The sequence below is a fragment of the Diaphorina citri genome, unplaced genomic scaffold, assembly GCF_000475195.1.
Source record: "Diaphorina citri unplaced genomic scaffold, Diaci psyllid genome assembly version 1.1 scaffold1166, whole genome shotgun sequence".
Classification (NCBI taxonomy): Eukaryota; Metazoa; Arthropoda; class Insecta; order Hemiptera; family Psyllidae; genus Diaphorina; species Diaphorina citri.
The window spans coordinates 46,614-61,861 of NW_007378595.1; the positions used below are offsets into that span (position 1 = coordinate 46,614).

Sequence of the window (15,248 nt, forward strand, 5' to 3'; positions counted from 1 at the left end):
ATCCATTCTGCTCTGCTGGCAGGAGCTGACGTTCATGCTGGTCGAGTCATCCATTCTGCTGGCAGAAGCTGACGCACACTCCTTCATGTTTGTCGAGTTATCCATTCTGCTGGCAGGAGCTGACGCACACTCCTTCATGTTTGTCGAGTCATCCATTCTGCTGGCAGGAGCTGATACACATTCTTCTATGCTAGTATCATCCATTCTACTGGCAGAAGCTGACGCACACTCCTTATTTCAAGAAAGATTTTGGCGCTGTATCTTTTGAACGGAGAGGGGTAGAACTATAATTCTTCTACTTATTGATAGAGCTCGAAATTCTCTTTCCAGTGTTGCCAAAAATCAATTTTTTCGATTTTTTGGATATATTACCCTCTTATATTCTAAGGGTGCGATATCATTTCGTCTTCTATCGGGGGAGTTTCTACTGAAGTGGGATGCGAAAGAAGTTGAGCAGCAAGTCTTACATTTTGTCTTTGAGCCCTTTCACATGTAAGGTGGTTATTGGTTAATTTAAAACACGAGCTGATTTCAGTTTTAGATATTTTGAGCAGTTCCTCAACTGGAGTTTTATTCACTGATTGGTTGTTAATAGTGAATCCAGTATCTAGAAACCAATTTCTTGTAAGTTTGAGAAGGCGAGGAACATCTGGCGAGAAAGATTCATGCTGGGAGGTAGATGGGTAACCACTGGTTGGTGGAAAACTGTATTCTCCTGAAGACGGTACTGAAGAATCCAACTGATAGAGCGGAGAAGAGGTAGAAACAGGAGTTGACGTGTTAGCAGATTGGAGATTATGGTACACCACACTTGTACTATCGTTTAAAGTTCTCGGGGAATATGGATCGTCACAACACCCGAGTATTCCTGATTTTGGTCCCATCTACAATTGGTGCTCTTCCTCTGGGTGTAATGATGACTTTTTCTGAAACTGAAAATGCTATTACAAAAGGTTTGAACATGGTCAAGGAAGGAACTTATTGGAAAAGAAACTTATAAGTTTCAAAAGTCACAGTAGCATATGTATACAATACCTATATTTGTATTTAAAAACAAAAAATTCAGGCTTTTCTGAAATACAAAAAAATTCTTCTGTTTCAGGGATCTCCATTGACGACCTGAAATTATTGAACCCCCTGCAGCCCTGTGAGACTTTCCAGTCTTCGTTGTCTCTCTCACAACAGATTAGATTTAACGATAAATGGCGAAAGTGGATGCAGCAGCACACAAGTGATGTATTTTCTTCTCTTCTATCAGAAACTTTAAACGATAGTACAAGTGTGGTGTACCATAATCTCCAATCTGCTAACACGTCAACTCCTGTTTCTACCTCTTCTCCGCTCTATCAGTTGGATTCTTCAGTACCGTCTTCAGGAGAATACAGTTTTCCACCAACCAGTGGTTACCCATCTACCTCCCAGCATGAATCTTTCTCGCCAGATGTTCCTCGCCTTCTCAAACTTACAAGAAATTGGTTTCTAGATACTGGATTCACTATTAACAACCAATCAGTGAATAAAACTCCAGTTGAGGAACTGCTCAAAATATCTAAAACTGAAATCAGCTCGTGTTTTAAATTAACCAATAACCACCTTACATGTGAAAGGGCTCAAAGACAAAATGTAAGACTTGCTGCTCAACTTCTTTCGCATCCCACTTCAGTAGAAACTCCCCCGATAGAAGACGAAATGATATCGCACCCTTAGAATATAAGAGGGTAATATATCCAAAAAATCGAAAAAATTGATTTTTGGCAACACTGGAAAGAGAATTTCGAGCTCTATCAACTCCAAATTAGCTCGATTGGGTTTAAATCTGGGTGATAGGGAGGGAGCCTCAATACAGAGTGCCCAGCTTCTGCGAGGATTGAATCGATTCTGAACATTTTGAAACGCGGTTTGTTTAACTTGATCAAGTCATACAGCTCCGGTTTCAACATGGAGTCTGTATATCCTTCATCACGAAGGTTGTATTTTTCTTGCCAACTCTTCCTTTGAGCATACTCCAAATTATCTCGATTGGGTTTAAATCTGGGTGATAGGGAGGGAGCCTCAATACAGAGTGCCCAGCTTCTGCGGGGATTGAATCGATTCTGAACATTTTGAAACGCGGTTTGTTTAACTTGATCAAGTCATACAGCTCCGGTTTCAACATGGAGTCTGTATAAGAAATTGACCTTTCAGAAAGCCACTTCTGCATCTCAGCTTTCTTACTGGCAAAAGTGGGGGCACGGTTGACCTGCACATTGTGATAAGGTGCATTGTCGATCACCAAGACTGATCTTTCTGGGAGGTTCGGGATCAGTTTGGTCTTTAACCACTTTTCATAGTTGATATTCTTTTGCGAGCCTCGCAACTGCAGGAAATTTCTTTTCCCGGTGATGCCACCATTCGTACAGATCTGTGGTGATCTACTTCGGGTTCTGATAGAAAAGATGTATATTGATTCTTAGGATCTGTGTAAGAATTTCGCGGCTTTTTGAAAAGAATATCCAGAGCACTTTCTTGTGCTTGGCCAGAGCTGTTACCGTGTATATTACTGGTCACCTCCGTGTTCATCTCCAACGTGTTGACACCGTTGACCACATATTCATAGAATATTTCACTCCTCATCCTTCCGGTTTCAGATCGTCCAAGGAACCAGTCGGGGTTCTTTTGGTGGTCTTGTGTACGAAAAACCACCATGGGCGTAAGTGTTTCGCCATTGGCAGTGAACACCAAGAGTACAGTGATAGTCTCTTTTTCATTGCCTTGATTCATGACGTAAACATTCTTCCAGCCCTTTGGTGCAAGTACTTTGCCTGTCTTTGGACACATGCTAAAACTTGTTTCATCCCCATTATTCTGCAGGGGTCATCCAGAATATCTGTGGCATTTTGCTCTTGTAAGTATGCTAGAAGTTCATCAAACCACTTCTTAATAAGCTCTTCTGTTATGATAGCTCTTCCTTTCGTTATTCCCTCTGCCACTCTCGACACCTTTTAAAAACTATTTTTCAGAGAGAAAACAAATATTTGAGAACAATTTCTATGCATAAAATGACAAAAGAGAACATAATAAGGCAGAAAATCAATAGTTTTAACAAAAAACAGGGTGTCTACCAGACTGGAAAACCGGGAAAACCGGGAAAAGTCAGGGAATTTCATGGAGACTGGAAAAGTCAGGGAAAAGAGGATATCAGGTTGCTATTTCTTGCAACAACTTGCTTAATTTTATTATTTAGAGACTCCAGGTGGTTTGTTGTGGTGATGCTGAATGTTTTTTCCATCTTTATGAACCCCCGCACCCATTCATATCTCATAGGGTGCTAGTTTCTTTCATAGTATTCTGTGAGCTGAGGGATCTTTAAGTCCAGCAGCTGAGCATGATGTTCTTCATAGTCAATCTCATTCTTGGAATATGCAATACTTTGTAGTGTATGAAGGGCCTTTTTTATCGTCATTTAAGGAAATCAGTTTGTACATTTTTGAAGTACTTTAAGAAGGAAGGAGTAAGAATTCCCATATATCCCCAGGATTTTACACAGGTATAACATTCCTTGATCAGCAGAGGTTTGGGTATGAGTTTTAGCCTTCAAGGTTCCTCCTTTTTGAGGAAACCAGCACAATTTTGTGGAGGAATTGGGTTCAGTATCCTCTAACCATGTTGTGGCATAGGTTTTAGCTTTCAAGGTTCCTCCTTTTTGAGGAAACCAGCACAATTTGTGGAGGAATTGGGTTCAGTATCCTCTAACCATGTTGTGGATACAATTTCTATAACATCGTCATCACAGAACCTGATGACTGCATACTTCTGGAAAAAGTAAATGATTACTAATTTAACTAAGTTAACGAAAATAAGTTGAGCTCTCGGTGATTTTTGTTGAGACTCCACTAAGATTTGCAAGAGAACTGACTAGAGATTCGCCACAGTCTCAGGAGGTCTATGAAGAGTGATTCTTTTGCAGAATTCAGTGAGATAACTCTCTTCAATAAGGGAGTACACATGACAACAGTTCGCTGATCATCCTCATTATCAATCATAATACATTTTCCATGCAATTGGTTATATCTATCAACTTTTTGTTTAAGCATTTTCACCATTTCTTCCCCATCTGTTGCTTCAAATCCTTGCTTGAATATTTTGTAGTATAGGTCATAGCACCATTTTCTTGTGGGCACAATGGAACCATCTCCTACTAGTTTTCAAGCTTTGATTTATAACTATCAAGAGCTGTTGAGGGAGAAAAGCCATCAGCAAAATATTTTCTGAAGATGTTTGCTAAATCTGCAGATGGAGGTCCATGCCTCAGAGCATTGGCACCATGTAAACACAGGTGTTATTAATAGCTTGCAAAAATCTAGAACAGAGCATGCTAGCATAAACACTCTTTTGTAAGTTTCCTTCCTCATCGTATGTCTCAGGAGTCGAGAACTTCGGGATTTCACATCTGGGCTTTTTGGTACAATAGAAGTACCACCCCTTCTTATTGTAGAGGAAGCCATTGTGGTGGTATACCGTGCTTGTGGTTCAAGGTCCCACCAATTCTTCCACCCCTTCTTATTGTACAGGAAGCCATTGTGGTGGTATACTGTACTTGTGGTACAAGGTCCCACCAATTCTTCCACCCCTTCTTATTGTATAGGAAGCCAATTTGGTGGTATACTGTGGTTGTGTTTCGAGATCCCACGAATTCTTCCACCCCTGCTAATTCTTGTGTTGTGGGCACTGGTATTTCTCGTATTGTTGGCTGAGTCACATCTCTTTCAAGAGATGCTATTGTGAATATATTTCCATCTAATTCTTGAGCTGTGGGCACCAATATTTCTTGTGTTTGAGGTACAGTCCACGTCAACTGGGAAGTCCGATGGAAGCGCATGGAGGGGAGGTAAATTATAGGGGAAATGCAGGGAATTGCGGCTTGTGAACTAGAACTAGAACCACTATGTACCTAATGTAATAATTCCAGATTTGAATTCTACGGCTGCTCTACGAAGTAAATGAACATACACAACTTGAGTTTTAGCGGAGCTCAACAAATTATTTTCACACATTTTATTATTTATTTATTATCATATAAGGGGTGAAACATTGAAATATGTAATGTCAAAGATAGTTTTTAATTAGTATGTTAGAAATAAAATAGAGGGTATGGTATGTATTGGGAAAAAACAGGTAGTCAATCGGTCAAGTCCCTAGCTATCTAATAATAACGGCTCGAAAGTAACACCTTTGAATCGGGATTTACCTGCTTTTACCATAAGGGTGTCCAAGCGCCGGAGCCGGAGATTACTGACAATGACATAAACATATTATTTTATTTAAACAGGACATTTCATTAAGACTTAACGCAGGCTTGGTATTATTAAATACATTTAAAATAAGATATGTACATTATTTAATAGCGTCGTTGAGGTTAATCTCCAAGCTCCTCAACGCCGCTGAAACCAGCTTCTTCATCTGTGGAATAGCTCTCGCTTTCAGTTTCGTTGTCGCTGTCACTATCGTCTCCAGTGCTGATAATGATCTCATCGGATGCTCTATCCAGGAACGGCTCCATCTTCATGTATTCTTCTTCAACTTTCCTCACGTGTTCATGTTCACACTGACGTCCCCATTCTTCTTTGCTAATGGCACTAGCTTCCTGTTCTACCAGCTTCTCAACGTCCTTCATCACGAAGGTTGTATTTTTCTTGCCAACTCTTCCTTTGAGCATACTCCAAATTAGCTCGATTGGGTTTAAATCTGGGTGATAGGGAGGGAGCCTCAATACAGAGTGCCCAGCTTCTGCGAGGATTGAATCGATTCTGAACATTTTGAAACGCGGTTTGTTTAACTTGATCAAGTCATACAGCTCCGGTTTCAACATGGAGTCTGTATAAGAAATTGACCTTTCAGAAAGCCACTTCTGCATCTCAGCTTTCTTACTGGCAAAAGTGGGGGCACGGTTGACCTGCACATTGTGATAAGGTGCATTGTCGATCACCAAGACTGATCTTTCTGGGAGGTTCGGGATCAGTTTGGTCTTTAACCACTTTTCATAGTTGATATTCTTTTGCGAGCCTCGCAACTGCAGGAAATTTCTTTTCCCGGTGATGCCACCATTCGTACAGATCTGGGGAGGCGCGCGAACGTTAAGAGTTCGAAGCGCCAACCGGCCTAAATTAACACGAAACAAAGTTTTATGGTTTCTTTAATTTTACAACAGGGGGAGAAAAAAAAAACACTATATAAAGAAGAAAGAAAAAATACGTCAAATATCAGCATTTTTATTGACGGAATAATATCCAATGTGGTTGTGATCACTATATAAAGAAGAAAGAAAAAATACGTCAAATATCAGCATTTTTATTGACGGAATAATATCCAATGTGGTTGTGATTGAAATCCAATTGAATTTCACATGGATACTGTTGGAGATATGGATCTTTACTCCTGGAAATAAATAGATAATAATAATAATTAAAACCCGAAACTATATGAAATTCATAATGACAGTTGGTGTTGAAACAGATTTACGTTGATTGTGCCACAGAAGCATGGCTTCAGAAGCATGCTCGAGCATGGCTCCTCATGTGCACTTTCAAAGAGATGTCTCTGCAATATTACTCCTCTAGAGTTGATTGCTGGTCTCCTGTGTACTGTCCTGATCTTCTTCAACTTTGGTGTGGGCAGCTCTAGATCTGTCCTGATCTTCTTCAACTTTGGTGTGGGTAGCTCTAGATAGAGCAGCGATTTCCAACTAGCGGCCCGCGCGGGCGACATGTGGCCCTCGAAGCTTTTTGGGTTGGTCCCTCGGGCTTCGTTTTTACTCTTTCAGTGTGGGGTGGACTTCGAAAATGTGGAACATCCCCCCCTCCCCTTGATAAAAATATTGACCGTCTTATTGTAGCCACAAGTTTCAGGTGATGCAGTGGCTTCAAAACAGAATTCCATATTTTTGGCAGCTTCTATCTCACCACAAACAAGGTTCCAGGCAAATGGTGTTAAGCAGGACTCATAATATTCTTCAATGGATCCTTTTTTATGTTCTGTAGACCGCTTTAACACCATATTAATAGCCCTGGATTTTTGCTCACCATGAATGGAGTCCAAAGCTGTTAGTAAATCCTTAAAAAAGGATATCAGGTTGCTATTTCTTGCAACAACTTGCTTAATTTTATTATTTAGAGACTCCAGGTGGTTTGTTGTGGTGATGCTGAATGTTTTTTCCATCTTTATGAACCCCCGCACCCATTCATATCTTATAGGGTGCCAGTTTTTTTCATAATACTCTGTGAGCTGGGGGATCTTTAAGTTCAGGAGCTGAGCATGATGTTCTTCATAGTCAATCTCATTATCATGTCCACCTTCACAACTTCTTCACCAACCATTACTACCTCCACAACTTGTTCTTCTTCACCAACCATTTCCTTGTCCAAAACTTCTTCTTCACCAACCATTTCCACCTCCAAAACTCCTTCTTCTCCACCAACCATTTCCATAGTTCCTTCTTCACTAACCAATTCCACGTCCAAGACTTCTTCTGATTCACCGACCAATTCCACCTCTGCAACTCCTTCTTCTTCCACGCCTGTTTCTTGGTCCAGTATATTGTTGTTGTCTGGGTTTTTTATCAACATGTCTTTAAATGTTTCCAATTTTTTCAATGTGCTGGAAAATTTTTCTGTTCCATAATCAGACAGAATGTTGGCTATGTCCCCAAACAATTCCATAGCCTTTTTATATTTTTCTTGTTTGTTCATTATTTTTGTCTTCTTTGGCATTGGAAGGCTAGTAATAGTACATGTTGGGGGCTCTTCATTTCTGTCTAGATTACAAGAATATAGTGACATGTGTTTTTCCTTGGAAAACCTCAATGGTATTAAAATACCTGCTGCCAATGGAAGTCCTGCATCACTTCGTTTGAAAAATATATGTCTGCAAGGCAAACTCGTGTTAATAAAAAACGAGCAGCCACAAGTTTCAGGTGATGCAGTGGCTTCAAAACAGAATGCCATATTTTTGGCAGCTTCTATCTCACCACAAACAAGGTTCCAGGCAAATGGTGTTAAGCAGGACTCATAATATTCTTCAATGGATCCTTTTTTATGTTCTGTAGACCGCTTTAACACCATATTAATAGCCCTGGATTTTTGCTCACCATGAATGGAGTCCAAAGCTGTTAGTAAATCCTTAAAAAAGGATATCAGGTTGCTATTTCTTGCAACAACTTGCTTAATTTTATTATTTAGAGACTCCAGGTGGTTTGTTGTGGTGATGCTGAATGTTTTTTCCATCTTTATGAACCCCCGCACCCATTCATATGTTATAGGGTGCCAGTTTCTTTCATAGTATTCTGTGAGCTGAGGGATCTTTAAGTCCAGGAGCTGAGCATGATGTTCTTCATAGTCAATCTCATTCTTGGAATATGCAATACTTTGTAGTGTATGAAGGGCCTTTTTTTATCGTCATTTGAAAGGCCCATTTGCTCCTGAAAGTTTTTAATGTGTGGAAAAAACACAGCAAGAGGTTTGTCCCTGGAAATCTCTGGCGTATAGCCTCTCTTTCAGAAAAATCTTTATCTGTAAAGATTATTTTAGTTGCTTCACTGGAGGCATTTTTCTGCCGAAATATATTCAGGATTTTTGTAATGTTGCTGCTGGTTTCGTGGGCAAGGATAAAGAGAGCTTTGCCATGTTCAAACAGGTTTGATCAGTTCAACCAATTTGTCCTCAATTATTTATTATAGATGATGAATTCTGTCCCATATGGGAATACATTTTGTCCAGATAATTGCATTTTCTTGAATATTTCAGTTTTCTTCCTTCCATTGATACGATTACGTGAAGAAGATGAATTCTGTCCCATATGGATGAATACATTTTGTCCAGATAATTGCATTTTCTTGAATATTTCAGTTTTCTTCCTTCCATTGACGAAACTACGTGCTTGTCCTAAGTAGTCCCTTATGACGTGAACATATTCGTGACGGTTGGCAATGACAAACTTGCTGTTTTCAATGGCCTCTGAAAATGAAAAATTACCGTATTGAATTTACTCCGAATGTCACGAATAAAAATTACGTGCTTGTCCTAAGTAGTCCCTTATGACGCGAACATATTCGTGACGGTTGGCAATGACAAACTTGCTGTTTTCAAAGGCCTCTTGAACATATTCGTGAAGGTTGGCAATGACAAACTTGCTGTTTTCAATGGCCTCTGAAAATGAAAAATTACCGTATTGAATTTACTCCGAATGTCACGAATAAAAAAAGGCCTCTGAAAATGAAAAATTACCGTATTGAATTTACTCCGAATGTCACGTATAAAATGATAAGTAGAAGAAATCGATAGGTTTCTTGGCCCAAAAGAGGACCAGTTTGCTCTATGAAGAAATGAACATGGGGTAGGAAACACTTCCTTACCGAGTTCCAGGGCCGTAAATTTGGGGCCAAAGTCAGGGAAAATTTTACCAAAAAAAGTGTGAAAATACTCACCAATAATAATTGAACACAGAAGTAACTTTTGAAAACTTCTTTTTTGTTCACTTTCCCCCCAACAGGCTTCCTTACCGAGTTCCAGGGCCGTAAATTTGCCAAATGTCTTTTTTCTTCTTCAGTCTTTTCTTTATTTTTTCCATAGTTATTTGGTTTACTTTGCTTTTGTCTGACTTGGGCTTTTTTCTTAGACCTTGCTGTAGTTTCTGTCTTTTTCTTGAGTAAATTTAGAAGTTCCATCCCCAGACATAAAAATTGTAATAAATGAATACTGCCAATTGAACCGAAAAGAATCGAAAAGAAAGAATACTAGAATAGGAAAAGGCTGACTTGAAGTTTTGTCTGTGCTGGTATCACAGGCTAATTTGAAGTATGGCAGTGTTTGGCACTGAAGCCAAATTTGTTGTGATACCAGCACGGTTGTTGCCATGATTGGGAGACAACAACAGCCACCACCACCTCCACTGTCAGAGAATTGATACCAGAACAACTGTTCGCAGACGGAGAAGGTGAGCGCAGCAACAACAACAGCCACCACCACCTCCACTGTCAGAGAATTGATACCAGAACAACTGTTCGCAGACGGAGAAGGTGAGCGCAATAAACTTGATCTTTTGGGGGTGGGGATTTGTATTTCTGATGTTGAACCAAATTATGGGAATCACTACCGCCAACATTGGTACAGTAAAAAGCAAGCACTGTTTTTCAACTATTTTAGTGTTATTACATTTCTTTTCACACTTACACTAAATTAATTGATTGTACTACTTATGTTGCAGACTGTAAAAATGTCAACTAGAGGCGAGATCATTCTAAATTTACTCAAGAAAAAGACAAACTACAGCAAGGTCTAAGAAAAAAGCCCAAGTCAGACAAAAGCAAAGTAAACCAAATAATTATGGAAAAAATAAAGAAAAGACTGAAGAAGAAAAAAGACATTTGGCAGTAGTTCAAAAAGAGATAGAAACCAGATCAACTAGTGATGAAAGAAAGTTTGATGAAGGACAAATGGAAGAAGTTCAAAAAGAGATAGAAACCAGATCAACTAGTGATGAAAGAAAGTTTGATGAAGGACAGATGGAAGAAGTTCAAAAAGAGATAGAAACCAGATCAACTAGTGATGAAAGAAAGTTTGATGAAGGACAAATGGAAGAAGTTGATTCCATTCTATCATCCTACCAGGGCTGCCAGATTGGGGGTTTTTCCCCCCATTTTGGTTTAGTAAGACGAAAGTTGTTGGTTCTGGAAGTGATAAAGAAACAGGTTAAGAAAAACAATGCATCTGCAACTGAAGCAGACCGAAATGTTGTTGCTAAAATATTGACTGGAGACTTGACGAAGAGATACAGTATCGGAAATGACACCAAGGAACTTATTTCTAAATATTATCGAAATAAATTACAAAAGCAATCAAGAAAGGTGGTGTGATTAACCTCAAAAGAAAGTTGAAACAGTGTATGTGAGAAATTTAAAAGAATTGTGGAATCATTCTTTGATGACGAAGAAAACAGTATCCCGTCACCAGAAAAAAGTGCCAAAATAACTAAAAAAGGTTATTCACTGATCTTTGTCTGACACATTTCTGTTGGGGGGAAAGTGAACAAAAAAGAAGTTTTCAAAAGTTACTTCTGTGTTCAATTATTATTGGTGAGAATTTTCACACTTTTTTTTGGTAAAATTTTCCCTGAATTTGGCCCCAAATTTACGGCCCTGGAACTCGGTAAGGAAGCGTTTCCTACCCTATGTTCATTTCTTCATAGAGCAAACTGGTCCTCTGTCGATTTCTATTACTTATCATTTTATTCGTGACATTCGGAGTAAATTCAATACGGTAATTTTTCATTTTCAGAGGCCATTGAAAACAGCAAGTTTGTCATTGCCAACCGTCACGAATATTGAGGTTTTACCCTCCATTCGACTACAAGCTACCTACGGCTTCATATTTTCACCCAACCTGAGAGGAGCTCGGGAAAAGTCAGCTGTAGGTACGCATCTGCCCAAATGATCCCAAATAGTTGACGCTTCACTATAAGGAAATCTCAAGATGAAATTATGTACCTACATAGTAAATTAATAAATAACAAGGAGACATGAGAGAGAACATTTTACATGGGGTTTTTATTTATCATCCAATAACACGATTTTACATTTTCTTAAATAAAAATAATAACAGTAAGTATTTACCTATTTCAATCTCTAATTACAAAAAATATACAATACATAGTTAAATATTAGTAAATTTTGAGAATTTGATTACATAATGGAGCTCTAAGGGTTATAACTATAACTATAGGGGGCGGATTTTGCATATTTGCATATTTCCATATGCAAAAGCATATTTCGAGGGTTTTTCTTAAAATGCATACTTTTGTATGTTTTTCCATATAATGCATGTTACCCCGTGTTAAAAAAAAAAAAAACTTAACATCTTCAAAATCTTTGAAATTAAACTGATTTCCTTTTAATCCAAAAAATATGTAGGTACTACCCACATATCTGTTGTAATATCCCTGGTTAATGGGTAGGTATAGCAGGAGAAAAAAACTTGATAGGTTTTTTTTTTTTTTTAAACAATACTTTTCTCACTAGATAGATGAAGGGAACATCAGTTAGAGGTTGGAAAATACTGTGTGACCTTCTGTGACACATACAAGAGAATCTAAATGAGTGCATGTTTTTGCACATTTTGGCAGTTTTCTGGCATATTTTTGCATATTTAGTCATTTTTTGGTGCATTTTGCATACATATTTGGGCCATTTTTTACTTTCCTTATCCTATAGTAATCGGGTCAAATTTTCGATGGTCAGATTTTAGTGCCAAAACACGTTTTGAGGTCCCTAGAGCCTAGGGGACCTTGAAATGTAAACAATACATCAAAAACAAACCAACAAAGTGGGGTATAAAGATATTTGCTATCTGTGGTGCAAGTGGTCTATTATATGACTTTGTTCTTTACCAAGGGAAAACAACAGAATACGAGCCTCACTACCAGCCTTTCGGTCTTGGGGCAGCTTTCCTACCACTAGATGCGCCTTGATCTGCAGAAAATTTTGATACCAATAACTCAAAATGACCATTTTTGGAGTTACGTCCTTTGCGAATTAGGGTGACGATATTGCAATATTAGAATGGAAAAGTAATATGAGAAGTTACATGTAAGATTTTATAAAACTTAGAACTAACAAGGTGGGGAAATATCAAATAGGGAGAAATATGAATGAATGATAAATGTTAGTAGGTTACAGGTAAAAGGGTTACACATAAAGATAAGGTCATACAATGGTCAACTAGAAACAATGGATATCTCCCAAAGGTTGTTTAAAACTTAAAACTAACAAGGTGGGGAAATATCAAATAGGGAGAGATATGAATGAATGATAAAGGTTAGTAGGTTACAGGTAAAAGGGTTACACATAAAGATAAGGTCATACAATGGTCAACTAGAAACAATGGATATCTCCCAAAGGTTGTAAACTAACAAGGTGGGGAAATATCAAATAGGGAGAAATATGAATGAATGATAAAGGTTAGTAGGTTACAGGTAAAAAGGTTACACATAAAGATAAGGTCATACAATGGTCAACTAGAAACAATGGATATCTCCCAAAGGTTGTACATTAAGATTTCTTGGTCGTTAAATAGATACTAAATAGTCATTAAGAGCTAAGGCTACGTATTGAGATTTATTTCTAGGAAAATATTTACATGTCATATGAGGAAGAGCGAGAAAGCGGAAATCTCGCTACATTATTATAGACAGTTTCAGGAAATAATTTTCAACGCTCATTTGTACAGAGGTTAATGTATGTATCATGGAATAAAAGGCGGAGTATTTAATGTGATCGGGCTGACTTCTTTATAATGTTTACAGCATTACATAATTTCTTTTTTCTTCCGCCTTTTTTGACTTTTTCGATAATTAGCTTCACAAGTGCACTAGTGGGTGTGGAACAGAAATCATCAACTGACATGTTACAGAGACTGATATAGTATCGCTGTCCTTTTGTTAAATTTTTAGGTGTTATTCCATCCCCAGACATAAAAATTGTAATAAATGAATACTGCCAATTGAACCGAAAAGAATCGAAAAGAAAGAATACTAGAATAGGAAAGAAAGAAAGAGAAGCCGATATGTGTGCATATTAAAAATTCTGAAAGTAATCATAATCTGAAACAAAAGAGAAACAAACGCATTAGGACCATTACAAAGTAGGTAGTCGGATTACCGGGCTGACTTGAAGTTTTGTCTGTGCTGGTATCACAGGCTAATTTGAAGTATGGCAGTGTTTGACACTGAAGCCAAATTTGTTGTGATACCAGCACGGTTGTTGCCATGATTGGGAGTATTGTCGTGAAGGCGATCGGAAACGTGATCGGGCGCGTGAGCTGCTTGGGGTGTGTATCTCCTGACGGAGACTGGCGATCTCCTGGCTGAAGGAGAGGGCCAACTGGGAGAGTTTGAGACTCACGGCACTTTTCCCGATTTGGAAGAAGTCTCGGCCACAGTGGAGAGGAGTGGACGTGTCGCGTCAATGATATTGTCCGCGGGGGAGGCGAGATCTGCGAGGCTCTGGTCCTTGATGATCGCGAGAGCGACCTGTACACACTTGGGTAGTCGGCTCATCCATAGAGTCTTTAGAAGTGGCTCGGAGATGGATGGGTCGGCTAGGCTCTGAAGGTGGCGCAGGAACTGAGAAGGTTTGCGATCGCTAATTTTCTTACGTTCGAGGAGCTGCCGGGTCTTCTCCTGTGCAGCACACAGGCGCCGGATAAGCTCGTTCCTGAGCTTGGTGTAGGGATTTGAGGTCGGCGGGGACAGGAGGACGTCCTTGACTTCCGTTGCGAAGCGAGACGGGAGGGCTGAGATGATGTACCCAAACTTGGTGGATTCGGATGTGATTCCATCTGCACTGATAACTTCTTCTGTTGAACCTCTTGGCTCTTTTTTGAACACCTTATCTGAACTGAATTGAGGATTGCTAAAACGATTCACTTGAACGGTTCCCACAGCCTTGATTTCTTTCTTTTGCAAGTACCTATTGGAACAAATGATATGAGGAAAAGTAATTGTCAAAGAATAGAGAACAGTGGGGTTCATTTATTCTCTCACTAAGTTGCATTACTGTCGCTGCCCCAAGACCGAGGCCTTGATTTCTTTCTTTTGCAAGTATTGGAACAAATGATACGAGGAAAAGTAATTGTCAAAGAATAGAGAACAGTGGGGTTCATTTATTCTCTCACTAAGTTGCATTACTGTCGCTGCCCCAAGACCAAAAGGCTGGTAGTGGTAGTGAGGCTCGTATTCTGTTGTTTTCCCTTGGTAAAGAACAAAGTCATATAATAGACCACTTGCACCACAGATAGCAAATATCTATCTGAACTGAATGGAGGATTGCTAAAACGATTCACTTGAACGGTTCCCACAGCCTTGATTTCTTTCTTTTGCAAGTACCTATTGGAACAAATGATATGAGGAAAAGTAATTGTCAAAGAATAGAGAACAGTGGGGTTCATTTATTCTCTCACTAAGTTGCATTACTGTCGCTGCCCCAATCCATCTTTATGAACCCCCGCACCCATTCATATGTTATAGGGTGCCAGTTTCTTTCATAGTATTCTGTGAGCTGAGGGATCTTTTCGTATTCTGTTGTTTTCCCTTGATAAAGAACAAAGTCATATAATAGACCACTTGCACCACAGATAGCAAATATCTTTATACCCCACTTTGTTGGTTTGTTTTTGATGTATTGTTTACAATTCAAGGTCCCCTAGGCTCTAGGGACCTCAAAA

General features: G+C 39.0%; 1 protein-coding gene and 1 long non-coding RNA gene across 2 annotated transcripts; one reads left to right on the forward strand and one right to left on the reverse strand.

Annotated features, from left to right (window-relative positions):
- Positions 1 to 12,784: 12,784 nt before the first annotated feature.
- LOC113469640 lies at positions 12,785 to 13,257 on the forward strand. Its single transcript, XR_003392994.1, has 2 exons — positions 12,785 to 12,924; positions 13,068 to 13,257. It is a non-coding gene; the product is annotated as an uncharacterized LOC113469640 (long non-coding RNA).
- Positions 13,258 to 13,831: 574 nt separating this feature from the next.
- LOC113469639 lies at positions 13,832 to 15,003 on the reverse strand. The gene is made up of 2 exons (XM_026827491.1): positions 14,834 to 15,003; positions 13,832 to 14,417 (listed from the first exon to the last, which is right to left on the reverse strand). Exons 1-2 carry the CDS (start codon positions 14,970 to 14,972, stop codon positions 13,924 to 13,926), a joined length of 633 nt encoding a protein of 210 aa, XP_026683292.1. The 5' UTR covers positions 14,973 to 15,003; the 3' UTR covers positions 13,832 to 13,923.
- Positions 15,004 to 15,248: the final 245 nt, after the last annotated feature.

Bases quoted from the DNA above. Each gene is read 5' to 3' on its own strand.
- LOC113469639 (XM_026827491.1), bottom strand. From the start codon at position 14,972: ATGAACCCCACTGTTCTCTATTCTTTGACAATTACTTTTCCTCATATC. The intron at 14,418-14,833 runs ATAGATATTTGC...AATTCAGTTCAG, and splicing joins CAATCCTCCATTCAGTTCAG to ATAAGGTGTTCAAAAAAGAG.